At 35.6% G+C, this 14,240-nt stretch overlaps 3 protein-coding genes across 3 annotated transcripts; all 3 read left to right on the top strand.

Moving 5' to 3' along the window:
• The first annotated feature begins 291 nt into the window (after window positions 1-291).
• Window positions 292-4,140, top strand: LOC107880408 (cyclic nucleotide-gated ion channel 1-like). Its single transcript, XM_016791827.2, has 7 exons — window positions 292-479; window positions 747-1,161; window positions 1,275-1,475; window positions 2,390-2,685; window positions 2,821-2,932; window positions 3,039-3,290; window positions 3,460-4,140. Exons 1-7 carry the CDS (start codon window positions 424-426, stop codon window positions 3,982-3,984), a joined length of 1,857 nt encoding a protein of 618 aa, XP_016647313.2. The 5' UTR covers window positions 292-423; the 3' UTR covers window positions 3,985-4,140.
• An 8,301-nt stretch (window positions 4,141-12,441) lies between these two features.
• Window positions 12,442-13,644, top strand: LOC103322392 (protein FAR1-RELATED SEQUENCE 6-like). The gene is made up of 2 exons (XM_089047202.1): window positions 12,442-12,853; window positions 13,082-13,644. The coding sequence occupies exons 1-2, from the start codon at window positions 12,442-12,444 to the stop codon at window positions 13,642-13,644; spliced, it is 975 nt and encodes a 324-aa protein (XP_088903328.1).
• A 71-nt stretch (window positions 13,645-13,715) lies between these two features.
• On the top strand, window positions 13,716-14,096 carry LOC148920862 (uncharacterized). The gene has a single exon (XM_089047198.1). The coding sequence runs from the start codon at window positions 13,716-13,718 to the stop codon at window positions 14,094-14,096; it is 381 nt and encodes a 126-aa protein (XP_088903324.1).
• Window positions 14,097-14,240: the final 144 nt, after the last annotated feature.

Here is a 14,240-nt window from a genome sequence, read left to right as displayed (position 1 = left end):
GAAAACAAAGTTTGTATAATTTTCCAATTATACCCATATTAAATCAAATAAAAAAAAAGAATGCATTTAATGATACGTTGTAATTATAAATTGTTCATAGGGACAAAATAGTCAAGATTCACATGTAATTAACTTATGCCTGCCACATTAGTTGGTTGTCCAGCATCTATATTAATGCTGCCTTACCTTTGCTGTTTTTACCCTGGCACTTTCCTTGTTTTCATCAGTTTACTTATATAGAGGGTTAGTTTACTTATAGCCACTTTCATCAGTTTCTTTCTGCCAATCAATTCATATTCCACCTTTCTTCTGCTCCACCCTGTAAACTGAAAAGCCCCCTAAATTAAACCATAGCAGGTGCCATTGCTGTAAGCTAAACTCTCACTCTCTCTCTCTCAAATCAATCACATCACAGGATCAGTTATGGTTGGAACAAAAGAAGCTCCAGATATGGAGAACCCGACACAGAAAACACAAGGGTTGGTGCATATTTTCTCTCTATTTTTCACATATATATATATATATATATATAATTCATCGACCATGCATGCATAGGCTGTAACTTGTAAGTATGATGCACGCAGAACCTTAACTTATTTGTTGCGTTACGTTGGGGACAATGACAATTGTTGCAATCTCAGTTTACGCTTTAAAAGCCAATTATCTGCATATATATATATATATATATAACTGATTCTAATGGGTGGTGTGGTGCAATTTGTTGTTTGTTATGTGTTGTTTTCCAGACCGGTTAAAAAGGCTACAATAATGGAAATTTGTAATCCAGAGGGGCCATTCCGTCCAATATGGAGTAAGATATTTTTAATATCGTGTGTGTGTGCTGTCTCACTGGACCCTTTGCTCTTTTACATTCCAATCATCCATCAGCAAAACAAGTGCCTTCGAATGGACACAACGTTGAGGACAGTTGCTCTTCTTTCACGATCAGTCACGGATTTCATTTTCATGGTGCATTTTGTGTATAAAACTACAAATGGACCCTCCAATTCCAAGGCACCACAAACTGGAGAAGGACATTCGGATCCCAAATCAAAAATAAGCGAGTTGATTCGAGTTGCAAGGGAAATAGTTCACAACAACTTGCCCTGGTTATCTGTCTCCGTCATAATTGACTTTTTCGCTCTTCTTCCCATCCCGCAAGTAAGACAACTTAAAAAAATTTCATTTTTTTTCCTTCTTTTTTTTAAAGCTCTTAAATATTTATTTAACCAGCTAGTTGTTACTTCTAACCTATTTTTATTTATTTTCTCCAGCTGGTAATAGTAATTCCTTTTTACAACACGAAGGTCTCCCTATATTTTTTGGAGCATAAAAAGATTCTGAATATCTTTCTTCTTAGTCAATATCTACCAAGGATATACCGACTTCACCTATTTTCTAACGAACTCAAAACGACTACTGAAGTGTGGATTAAAGGCCTATTTAATTTCTTTCTCTACATTCTTGCAAGTCATGTAAGTTTCACATCAATTGTCATTTCATTTTAATTATTTAGTAATTACTGATTTAAAATGAAGTTTTCTTTTAAAAATGTTGGACTCACCAAAGATTTTGTTTGCTCGTTTCAGCCTTGTGGGGTTACTGCTCTCGAACCTCATAGATAGGGCAAATATGTAGAGTGAGTCTAGTTATAAAGTTCTATTTGTAAATTAATAACATTTGGCTCTTGGAATATATATACATAATTGACTCGTTAAAAACTATTTGTCTGCAAAGAGAGAATCATGTCAAATACTTTCCTTTGTAAATAGTCTTGCTCTTACTACTTGAGCATTTGCCAAACATTTTATGTGTATATATATATAGTTGAGGGATCCTTTCAAATAAAAATCGTAAGAGACCCTAAATGATGTCCCTCAAATAAAATTATTTGAGGAAGAAAGAAAGAGGGAGTTTTTCTCTAATCCGGAGATTTTGTTTATCCTGCAGATGTATAGCTTTCAGTTGTACTGATTATATCCAATGCTTGTTATAGACCCACATCACATGCGCTCACTCACTCCTGCTTGTTGAAGCATATATACATGAGTACAAAAAGACAACTTAAAGATGTTGAGGATTTAGATTTCTTTTTCACCTGTCAATAAATTTACCGAAACAAAAAAGTACAACATGACAAAAAATGATATTAAGATGTATACTTCCTATTCACCGACTGCATGTTTTGCTATAGCATTCTAGTGACATTTGCTAGCATATAATTAAGGAAGAAACTGAGGAAACATTGCGTCCGCAGGGTAAACAAAATCCGGATAAGACAAAAACCATATATATTCAAGATAACATTTTGATTTCTCCCTCTCCCGGGCCTACATGATTTTCCTTAATGATCAATTAATCATTGTTAATTAATTTGTCATTTTTTTAGATACTCGGAGCTTTTTGGTACTTTTTTTCTATTCAACGAGAGACATCATGCTGGTACCAGGCCTGTGATCATAGTGCAAATCGCCGGGAATGTCGGAATAGTTTCTATTGCGACAGTACTACTTCAAGAAATATCACATTGTTGAACGAGCACTGCCCGTTAGATACTCCAGATAATGCTTCGCCGCCATTTAATTTTGGAATATTTCTTGATTCCCTTAAAAATCATAACACGGAGCATATAAAGTTTGGAAAGAAGTTCTTTTACTCTTTTTGGTGGGGCCTGCGAAATCTAAGGTTTGCTTATATATGCATTGACAATCAGCAATTTTTACAAGTAAAGAGTAAAAAGTTATCTACTCAGCAACATGAATTGTTTATATAAAGTCAGCATCTCTGATATTGCTTGATCATGTGACTAATTTTTTGCAGTAACTTTGGCACGAATCTCACAACAAGTACGCATGTGTGGGAAAACTTGTTTGCAATTCTTATTTCTGTCATTGGCTTGCTGCTGTTTTTATACCTCATTGGAAATGTGCAGGTTGGTATATATCTATATTATAATTTTAGACCATTCCTTGAGCTGAATTAATTCAGGGCCTCTGTTTATCCAATGTAACCAAGGTGTGTTTGTGGCGGGGAGACAGACTTTTATGCAGATGGAAGCTACAAAGTCAGAGGAGACAAGACAGAAGAATAAGATGATGATGACAAATATAAGAATATGGACAAAGAATATTCAAGTCCCTACTGAAATGAGAAAAGAAATCATGAATAGCATGACGCAAAACTTGAAAGAACACAAAGATGCTCATCTCGACAATGATTTCTTCTCTATGCTTCCCTTTGAAACTAAAAAATCTCTAAAGCGTCAACTTTGCATGAAACCACTGGAGACAGTATGTTGCTCAATCTCTCCACCTCTCTACATTAATTTATAAATGAATCAATTTTTTTTACTACATATACCCCATTTATATATAGGACTAAAAATGTTGTTCTGATGATATATATATATATACTGAGCAATGGATTAATGTATGTATATATCTGCTCGCTTGTGTATAGGTAAAAATGCTTAAAGATATGGATGCAAAAGTGTTGCAGTTGATGTGCGACTTTCTGAAGCATGTGATGTATAGCCAGAATAGTTTCGTTTTCCGAAAGGGAGAGCCACTGGATTGCATGCTCTTCATTATTGATGGGAGTATATGGACCTACTCGACAAGTAGTGAAAGTCAATCTGGAAAAGCAACCCCATCAGCAATGACAATGACCACCAAGACGCTCAGGAAAGGTGACATTTATGGGGAAGAGCTTCTCAATTGGGCATCAGACACGTTCTCGGAACTTCCAATCTGCAGCCAGCATGTCAAAAGTCAGACAAAAGCGGAAGTCCTTGTTCTGATGGCCAAGGACTTAGCAACTGTAGTCTCCAAATACCAGCTACTATGGAACCTCAACAACCTTAACGACCCTCAAAGGAAGAAGATGGCTGCTTCGACCATACTGCGCCATTTCCGCCATAGCAAAGCATTGATGTCGTCGTCTAGCCCGCCCCTCCGCCAGCAAAAGCCATCAATTACTATTTGAAGAAACGTTAAAGTACATGCTCAATATTTAATAATTCCTATAGCTCAGTAGCTCTGGCCTCAAAACAATATTAATTGGTTGATATATATATATATATATATATATATATTTATATATATTTATTTAGACGTTTCAATAAGATGTTTTAGTTATGAATATGAGTTGTCTAGTATATTATATGATATATATGCAGCATTTTTGTTTATGTTTTTTTTTTTTAAACATGACTTGGGGCACGCTCATGTATATTATATGTTATATATGTCATTTGCGTATTAACTTAGGTTTTGATGTCATTTGATTTGTGCTAATTTGATTTATTTATTTATGGTTAACTTATTTGGTATGAAAACAAGAATGGTGTGTTTAGTAATCAGACATTGAATTCCACTTATGGAGGACTCCTGCTTTTACTTTACATCTTAGAATTAAAAAGTAAGTGGGGCCCACACAAAATGAGTGGGATGTGGTATTTTAATTTAAGGAGAACTAACCCATTAGGAATTCATTTTTTTTGCCCATTATATCCTCACATAATTTTAAAATTTTAAAATTTGTCATCTACTCTAACACAACAACGAGGACATTTTAGTAAACAACCACCTCCCACCTCCCACTCCTACCTCAATTCTATATAATTTAGTAAACAACTTCAATATGAATCTAAAATCTAACTCTTCTCAATCCATAAGGTTTAGTAAACGACTTCACCTCTCATCACCAACCCATAAGGACTGTCACAACTCCATCGTTTAACGGAGGTCTTGACGGCAACATGGATAGAGGTATGAAATTGGTAATAAAAGTAAACGTTGGGAATGAGAGTGAGAGGAAAAAAACTTTGGGTATCAAAATCAGAATTTTGGGAAACTTGCGAGTAATAAAGAAAAAAATTTGTAAGACAGGTGGGGTTATGGAGTGATGACTTTAACTCTCAACAAAGAAAAAAACGAAAGATCAACTACCACAAGTTTTTATACATTGACGTACGCGACGAAGTTAATTGACTAAGATCTTAGTCAATCAGCAACTTGCAAGTTTGATGATGCGGAATACAGTATCATTCAATTCCCGCTAGGGGAATGCTAGCAACCTTCTCTCTAACCTTCTCTTTTGGACATTCTTCCTTCTCTTAATGACATGTGTCATTTTCTCTACACTTTAAACAATGACATTAATTGTAACAAACAATCCTCATGAGTCATGGTCAAAAGCATTGATGTCGTACCTAGGAGGGGAAGGACTACTGTTTATATTAATTACTATACGTAGGGAGGACAGAACCAATTAGCTGCGTGGTAGCTGGCTAGTTGTATTAATTTGTCTAAATACAATATTAGTATATATAGAGCTTCTTGGTTCAGTGGGCAATGGGTCTCTTTTTAATGTTTCTTTTCGTCATTCTTCTGACTACTCTGGTGATGGTTGCAATTTGTTGTTTGTTTTTCCAGTCCAGTTAAAACGCGGATCGATGTATGCCACACCACACACAATGAAGAAAATATGTAATCCAGAGGGGCAATACTGTCATATATGGAATAAGATGTTTGTAACACCGTGTGTGTTTTCTGTCTCACTGGACCCTTTGTTCTTTTACATTCTAATCATCGATCAGCAAAACAAGTGCCTTCAAATGGAAACAGTGTTGCAGACTGTTGCTCTTCTTTTAGATCAATCACGGATATCATTTTCTTGGTGCATTTCATACATGAAATCTGTGATGGTGTCAAAACTTAAATACCCTATCCATATATATAACTAGCTAGCTCTAATAGCTAACCTATTTTTATTTATTTTCTCCAGCTGCTAATTAGTTACTTTCTACAATATGAGAGGCTCTCCATATTTGGAACATAGATATATACCAAGGATATTCCGAATTCACCTCTCGTATAATCACTTCAAGAACACTAATGAATATGGATTAAAAGCCTATTCAACTTTTTTTCTCTACATTCTTGCAAGTCAGGTAAGTTATTTTACCTCAATTATCATTTCTTTTTATTTCTTTGGTAAGTAGAGTGAACCTAGTTGTCAAGTTCTATTCTGTAAATGAACACTATTTGGCTCCTATATATATATATATATACATAATTGACTCGTTAAAGACTTAAAAACGTTAACACACTGTTAAATTGTGATTTGTTTACGAGAAGAAATTGGTTCATAGCTCTTACTACTTGAGCAGACGTTCCATGTAGATTGGGCTAAGTGGTGTTTAATAAAGCTACATATATATACATTATATAAAAGTACCCGCAAACTTATTTTGTCACCAATTTTTATAAGATTTTATTTTATTTTATTTTATTTTTATTTTTTTGGTGTGGACATTTCATAAGAAATTTGTTAATTTTTAGGTACTCGGAGCTTTTTGGTACTTCTTTGTTGGTTCTACTGTGCCGGCGTATCCCATATCGTGCTTCCTCATGCCATCTTCTCTCTGCAGGGCTATAAATGCTGACTTGGCTCCCTTTTGATGGGGGCACAATGAGGAAATAAACAAAGATTCACTGGCTTTCTTGGGACAAACTTAGTTTCTTTAAGTCGGTGGGGGGTATTGGCTTTCGTGAGACCATCTCCAACCATGTTGGGGCTAAATTCAAATTTTCACTCTTTAAAATACAATTATTCATGTGTTTTTAGGACTCAAATTTTTTTTTCCTCCACCTTGCAGACTCATAATTTAAGTCCGCAACTTTATTAAATTGTTTAAAAATAATTAACTCCTAAATTTTTTTTCTCATTAATTTTTCTTGACATTATTTTTGTTTCAACATTCGTGATTTAATTTTCTAAACATTTTAACCTAAAAAAATTAAAATTCCAAAACATAATAGATTTTCACTTGAAAATAAAAATAAGTACAACACTATATGTGTTTAAATTATGTAAGTGTGTTTAAATTATGTTGTGTGTTTAAATTATGAAAATTTGTATAAAAGTGGTTGTTGCTCTATTGTTAATTGACACAAATTAATGTGCTAAGAATGAGTAAAGTATAAAATATAATGAAAAAAATATAAGAATGAAAGTAGAATGAAAAAATATAACAAAGAGAGAAAGGAAAACAAAGGGAGAAAAAAAAAATTTGGTTGACACTAATTATAGCTGTTGGAATATTTAAAAAAATTTTAAAAAAATTTAACAGAAAAAATAGAGCACCGCATAATTTTGAAAAAGTAGCGGTTAGGATTCAATCAAATGGCCAGCTTGTTGCAAAACTCACGTGGGGCCAACACTTTTTGTTGTTCACGTGGGCTTCCAAAGTGAAAAACAAAGAAGAAAAAGTAGATTTTGGGCCCACAAACATTATCACCAGGCAATAGTTTGGGTGGAATTCAGTCAATTGAGATTTCTCAATTTACCCCAAAATACATGGGTTGGAGATGGTTTTGGAGGCTAAACTTAAAATTTGAGTTTCCACCCTAAGGGTTGGAGATGGTCTAACCCCTCTATTTTCAATAAATCCTTGTTAGCTAAGCAATACTGGAGAATCTTAAAAATCCTGAGGCTCTTTGTGACAGGACTTCAAATTCTTCAAAATCCGAGACGAAATCCTGTGGAAAATTCCGACATCACCCCTATGTTGGGCCCACTTACTAATACTAAAGCCTTTCTTCTTTTTTTTTTTTTTTTTTTTTGGTGAAATAAAGAAAAGGGGCATGAGACTTTTTGCAGAAAATTTGTGCAAAGTCTTCCCTGTAAATTGGACTTTTCCCAAAATTTTCTCAACCCGTTAAAAACACAATTAATATCCACAATTGGCAGCATGCACAAGTTAACCTTCAAGCAGTTTATAAACTAGGCCTCTGGCCTTTAATAATTCAAAACCAAACCACCAACGAAGCTCTTAAGTCAAATAATGAGATTTAACAAAGTAAATAATGAACTTGAATTAAATTATGCATGCCCACCATAATTAACATAAAATATCTTCTAAATTTCCATCATACGATGTTTAACAACCCAACACAATCACACAAGTAGTTTAAGCACTCGGCCCCAAATTGTACAGCAATCCAAGACAGGTTTCAAACTGTCTTGGCCACAACCACACTTTAACGACACTTACTTAGTCTGACAGGAAAAAGAATACTCATTAAACTAAGCCTCGTTTTCAAATGAGCTTTAAAACCACCGACACGGTTGACACCAAACTCATCCAAAAACCAAAAGAAGTGAGATTAGATCCAAATGACTAAATTAAAATTCTATACAACCATTTTCAGCAGTACAAATAAGTTATTTCTAGAATTATCTTTTCTCTTTACTTTAAATCACATCATACCCATCATAATCCTTTTTAAACATTAATCTTTCCCCGAAATAGTATAATAATCCCTTTTTTTCCTCTCCTGTTACTTTACTACACTTGGAAGGTCTAACGCCACGCGTAGTAAAGTAATAGTAACCCAAGTGTACGGACCTCTTACCACACGCCGAATAATCCAATGCCATGTGTGGTAGAGTAATCAGTGTCCTAATGAGCACACATGCCGGAACTTTCAATGCCACATGTGGCCTAACCAAACCATATATGCCCACCCGCTGGAATCATCCAACGCCGCATGTGGGTTCAACAACAAACCATATATGCCCACACGCTGGAATTATCCAACGCCACGTGTGGGTACCACAACAAACCATATATGCCCACACGCCGGAATTATCCAACGCCATGTGTGGGTTCAACAACAAACCATATATGCCCACACGCCGGAATCATCTAATGCCACGTGTGGCATGTGTGGGTACCATAATCAAAGGAGGGTACTTAGCATGGAATAATATCATATGCCCAATAATAAACTTGACAAATACAGTATATCACTTACCTCGTGAGTCATTTCCAACTTCAAAATTTTTACAAATATGACAATGTCGCCCTTTTAGATCTAGACGTCAACCCCAAACACTTTTCATCTTCCTCAACCCTTGTTTCGACCGTGCTCAACGATTTCAAAATCAAGAGAACAGCACAACGGTCGCGGTCACCAGTTTCCAACTCAAGACATTACTCAAGGATTGACGAATATTCCGACTATAAAGACCGAATCACAAAGATGATAATATAAAATAGACGAACACTTTCTTTCACCTGAATGAGAAACCCAGAAAAATGAGGGCTATACTTCTGTGTTCTTCCTGGAATCAAATAAGGAATAACAGGGGCACTCTCTCTTCAGTGTTATTGGTCTTGCTCAATCAAAGCTGATAAAAAAATTGGCCACTTAATTGAACAAAGTGAGCAATTTGGATTGGAGGATATCTGTTTTGGAGGGGACGTATGTTTTCGACTCGACGTTTTGGAGACAGGAGAGAGAAGAAGGCCTCATTCTAACACAACATTTACACTTACAATTGCTTTTGATGTAGCCGTTGGATTAGATCCAACGATGTTCTCATGTAAGGTTCGCACATAAGCGTTCTCACCTGATCCAAACCGTTTATAGTTTTAAACGTGGGCTTCATGTATTTCAGCCTCAAAAGCCCATCTTGTATAATGAACTTATTGGATAAAAGCCCTAATTTATAAGACAAAAATGTAGTAATGATTCCTCAAATAACATCATACTTTACTTTTCATCTCTCAACTCCAAATATTGTTATGGCTGTCCTTCAATGGTTTTTCCATCAATTGTGTTAAATTTTCTATCAAAATTAAGATCAAATTGAAAAATTCACATAAAATATTTATTAGATAAATAAACTCAATTAAAAAAAAAAAATACCTAGTCTCCCAATTTGAGCCTCTGGGAAGGAGGGTTGGGTGATTGGGGGGAGGAGAGGGTGGCGATTTCTATAATTGGCTTGCTGCTATTCTTGTATCTCATTGGAAATTTGCAGGTTGGTCTTGAAATCTTCATATGAATTTTGTTTCTAACATTAATTATCTGCCCATATATACTATAAATTCGAGGATTTAATCATGAACTGAACCTTGCAACTCTTGTTCTGGAATATCTATATATACAGACGTATTTGCAGTTTGCAACTACAAGATCAGAAAAGCTTAGACAGAAGCTGAAAGCGAAAGATTTAGAGATAGATTTGTGGTATCTAGAAAAGGCCTTCCTAAGAATTTGAAGGAAGTGATCATGCAAGTCGTTCAACAAAAACTTGAACAAAATAAAGATGTTCAGGTAGAGAACATCCTCTCTGTTCTTCCATTGGAACATAGCAACTTTATCAGGCGTTATCTTCGTTTGGCTACACTTAAGAATGTAAGTAATTATTCCTTTCTGTATATATATACATATGCATTGGATTTAATTAGTCATAAATCTGACGTATTAAATGTATCTATATAGGTTCGAATTCTTAAAGCTATGGATGAAAAACTGTTGAAAGCAATCTGTGAACATCTCATACCAATCAACTGCAATGAGAACAAGGATATTATTGGAGAGGGGGACCAACTCGATAGGATGCTTTTCATCAGGCAAGGAATTGTACGGACATTCAGAACAAATGGCAAAGGAGGAAAGATTGGTACTTCTAAGCTTCTGGAGAAGGGTGATTTGTATGGAGGAGAGCTTCTAAATTGGGCATCAAATCTAATTACGTCTCATACTGTCTAACCCATCTTGACCAGAAATGTCAAGTCTGTAAGCAAAGTTGAGGCCTATACACTCATGACTTGGAGTTGGTAATCACTAAATTCTGGTGGCATTTCACCAAGGACAAGGAGCTCAACCAATTTAGCGAGCCTCAGTTGGAGCGGCTGAAGAAGCACGCAATTTCTTCAATAGAAAGATAAGTCCATCGCATTAATCAAGTGAATATGAATATACAAAATTAGTGAAACACCCAATTCTAGACATTAAACTATAATAATACCCTAGACTATTTAAAACATATAAACACACTCAAAATAAACCCAAAAACAAACAGCTGTCAATTTTTGGATTTATTTTCTATGTTAGATTACGGTTTTGACCTTTTGATCTAAATTCTTTGAAACAGGCCCAAAATTCGCCAGCTAGGATACGAATTTCTGAAAATTTACGTTGGTGACCTCATAACGAAACTTTGTTTGACAAACTCACAGTGGTCGAATATTCCAAACGAGCTTCGTTCACCTCTTGACGAAGCTCAGTATGATGTGGTTTCAGATCTTCTTTTTGGATTCTTCTGAGCTCAGTATGATGTAGATTGGAGTTCTATTGCTTCAATTTTTTTGTTCTTTGTTGTTTGATTTGGTAATTTTGGATTGATATTGCGCTGCAAGAGACTCGATTGGAGCTTGGTGCGATCTGTGATCTTCAATTTTGAGGTATTCGATTTTTTCTTGTGAATTCATATTCGTTTTTTGAGGATTCGATTATATTGTAGTCTGATTTTTGGTGATTTCATGTTCGATTAATTAAGTTGCTGATTAGGTTTTCGTTTCTTTTTGTTTATAATTTGGATTGATTTCAGATTCGTTTTGATTGTGGATTTGCTCTTGTGTTTTGATTTGAGGTGTGGTGAAAATTTTGTGATATTCGATTTGGTTTTCATATTAATTGAGGTTTTTTCAGTTGAATCTGAGTATATTCGTGTTTTTTCTGTTTATGCACTATTAGTTTTTGAGTCGACTATAATTCACTTTATTAATACTCGGCATTCATGTTATTGCTAGTAGTTATTTTTGTTTTGTTTGTTGTTTTTTTGTATAGATATGGATGATTCGAGAGTGGCAAAGTGCACCTATGGTGCTGGAACTTTAATGCTTATTTTGTCTTCAACTACTATTTTTGATTGGCTGTCCAACGAGTTGTGTAGTAGGTTCAAGCTGAAGTTAGGTCATTTTGAGTTGAGGTACTCTTTTACGAATTGCTCCAATTGTTTATTGGAATTGGATGATGATTTGAAAATCATGTTTATGGTATGTGGATGACGAAGGATCAATTAATTCACATTGCTGTTAGGGATAAGGCTGTAGTGAATTATGTTCAAACTGTTAATACGAACATAATTGTTTCTCCTTTTTTGTTGGAGGTGTTCCTAACAATTACAGTTTTGCACAAGATGAGGATACATGTAAATATTCAATTCAAACTGGTAGTATTGTTGATTCAAGTGCAGCTTCTTCTTCTTGTTTGAGTATGGATTTTGATGGTATTAGCAGTGAGTATGGAAATGAATATTTAGGCAAGTATGGTAGTTGTGGAGGTCGTAAGTATTTGTCTACTGATTGGGAGAGTTATATTACTCATGAGGGTCAGAAGTTTGAGGTGGAGTTTGTGAATTCCGTGATAAGTTGGCTAAGTACTCGATTGAGAATGGTTTTAAGATGAAATATTTGAAAAATGAGCCTCACTGTATTCTTCTTTGTATGTGCTAAGAAGGAATCAATGGTGTGTGGCATGTGCATCTTTGTTAAGTCGAATGTAAATGGATTTTTATATTAAGAACTTAAATAATGCACACAGTTGCAGTGGTTAGATCTGTGAGAAGAGAAATAAGGCAATGGGGTCTCGTTTGGTGTCTTCAATTGTCAAAGATAAGGTTCGTAGCAATCCTTTGGTAAGGCCTATTGAGCTGATTACTGATTTGAAGGAGAATTATGGATTGGATATCCCTTATCATGTTGCAGGGTATGGGAAGGAGTCGGCTACTAAGGATTTTCATGGTGATGAGGAGTTGTCTTATGCTCACCTGCCTTGGTATGTGAATGTTTTGAAGGCCAGCAATGTCGGATCTCATTGTGTGCTTGACTGTGGCGAGGATGGTTCTCGTTTCCAGCGGATCTTTATATGTTTTAAGGCCTCCATTGATGGTTTTCGGTGGTGTAGGCCTATGCTATTCATTGATGGTACTTTCGTCACAAACAAGTACAAGGGTACTCTTCTAGGAGCTACTGCAAAGAATGGAAATAAAGGTATGTAATGTAAATGCTGTAGTTGTTGACTTCCATTGAGTGGTATGAACAGTGTAGTTATGCAAATGTAAATGCTGTAGTTGTTGACTTCCATTAAGTGGTATGAACAGTTTCTATACTATTCATACCCTGCATCTGAGTATTTTTATGCATTGTAGTTTTACTCTGCTTTATGTGGTAACACTGTTACAGTTCAAACTAACTAATATAGTTCTCTGTTTCTTGTAGAAGTATTCCCTTTTGCCTTTGCGATTGTATCCGGTGAAGCTGTGGATAATTGGAGGTGGTTTCTGCAAAGGATATCTGAAGTCTTGGTTGATGAAGGTAGGCAACTTACATTCATTTCTGATAGGCATGGTGCTATTATCGATGCTGTTAGGACTGTTTTTCCTGCTTCTCCCCATGGTTTTTGTCTATATCATTTGAAAGAGAACTTGAAAAAGAAGTATCCGCATGCTGTTGGTTCCTCTTTCAAGGATCATATTTTATGGCTTTTTTGTAAGTTGTTGTATGCACCGACTGTTGAGGAATATCAAGATACGTTGAAAAAATTAAGAGATGATGGCGGTTCAAAAATAATTGATAAGTTTTTGGCTGATCTCCCTGTCCAAAATTTTGCTAATGCATTTTTTCCGGGAAAGAGGTATGGGGAGGTAGGTAATGCCTTGTCCGAGTCGTTTAATTCATGGGTTAAGGATGTGCGTAGGCTTCCAATTTATGAGATGATTGACACTGTTAGGATCAAAATGATGGAGATGATTTCTAGGAGGAAGCTTGCATCCGAGAAATAGAGTAGTGTTTTATGTCCTGTTATTGAGGATGAGTTGAAGAATTTAGCTGCAAAGGGTCGTCATTGGAGGATATGTCGCGCGAGTTGAGTGTTATGGTCAATTTGGACAAGAGGTTTTGCTCCTGTTATCAGTGGCAATTGCTTGGGTTTCCGTGTCAGCATGCGATTCAAGTTATCCAACATTCAGGGTTATGTTTGTACAACTTTGTGGATGAGTATTACAAGGTAGACTTTTATAAGGCTACTTATGCAGCCCCTATATTTCCCATACCTGATATTGAGAAGCCTCCTCCTGGAGATGTTTTTCTTCTACCTCCTCATACAAGAAAGCCTCCGGGACGACCTCCGACAAAGCGCTTCAAGTCAAGCAGTGAAAATAAAAGGCCGGTGAAGTGCAAGAGATGCAGTTCTTGTGATCGTCATAATAGGAGGACTTGCAAGGTTCCTATTTGACGTAAAGGTTCTGAGTATAAAGACTTGAATGAGAGTAGTTAGTTTTTAACTAGTTAAAGTGCTATGTGATTGATTAATGACAATCATAGTTGAAAGGAATAGAAATTGATATGCAAGTTGTTAATACGGTGAAATAGCAGTCAC

This window comes from Prunus mume, linkage group LG1 (assembly GCF_029339155.1).
Source record: "Prunus mume cultivar Tortuosa linkage group LG1, ASM2933915v1, whole genome shotgun sequence".
Classification (NCBI taxonomy): domain Eukaryota; kingdom Viridiplantae; phylum Streptophyta; class Magnoliopsida; order Rosales; family Rosaceae; genus Prunus; species Prunus mume.
Note: the sequence above shows the minus strand (reverse complement) of the source record. Positions and strands in the feature narration are given on the sequence as shown.

What these genes read in the sequence shown, in the direction of transcription:
- LOC103322392 (XM_089047202.1), top strand. Translation starts at nt 12,442, where the DNA reads ATGGGGTCTCGTTTGGTGTCTTCAATTGTCAAAGATAAGGTTCGTAGC. An exon ending in TGCAAAGAATGGAAATAAAG is followed by an intron (nt 12,854 to 13,081) that starts GTATGTAATGTA and finishes TGTTTCTTGTAG; the next exon opens with AAGTATTCCCTTTTGCCTTT.
- LOC107880408 (XM_016791827.2), top strand. Translation starts at nt 424, where the DNA reads ATGGTTGGAACAAAAGAAGCTCCAGATATGGAGAACCCGACACAGAAA. An exon ending in CTCTTCTTCCCATCCCGCAA is followed by an intron (nt 1,162 to 1,274) that starts GTAAGACAACTT and finishes TATTTTCTCCAG; the next exon opens with CTGGTAATAGTAATTCCTTT. An exon ending in TCTACATTCTTGCAAGTCAT is followed by an intron (nt 1,476 to 2,389) that starts GTAAGTTTCACA and finishes TCATTTTTTTAG; the next exon opens with ATACTCGGAGCTTTTTGGTA.
- LOC148920862 (XM_089047198.1), top strand. Translation starts at nt 13,716, where the DNA reads ATGTCGCGCGAGTTGAGTGTTATGGTCAATTTGGACAAGAGGTTTTGC.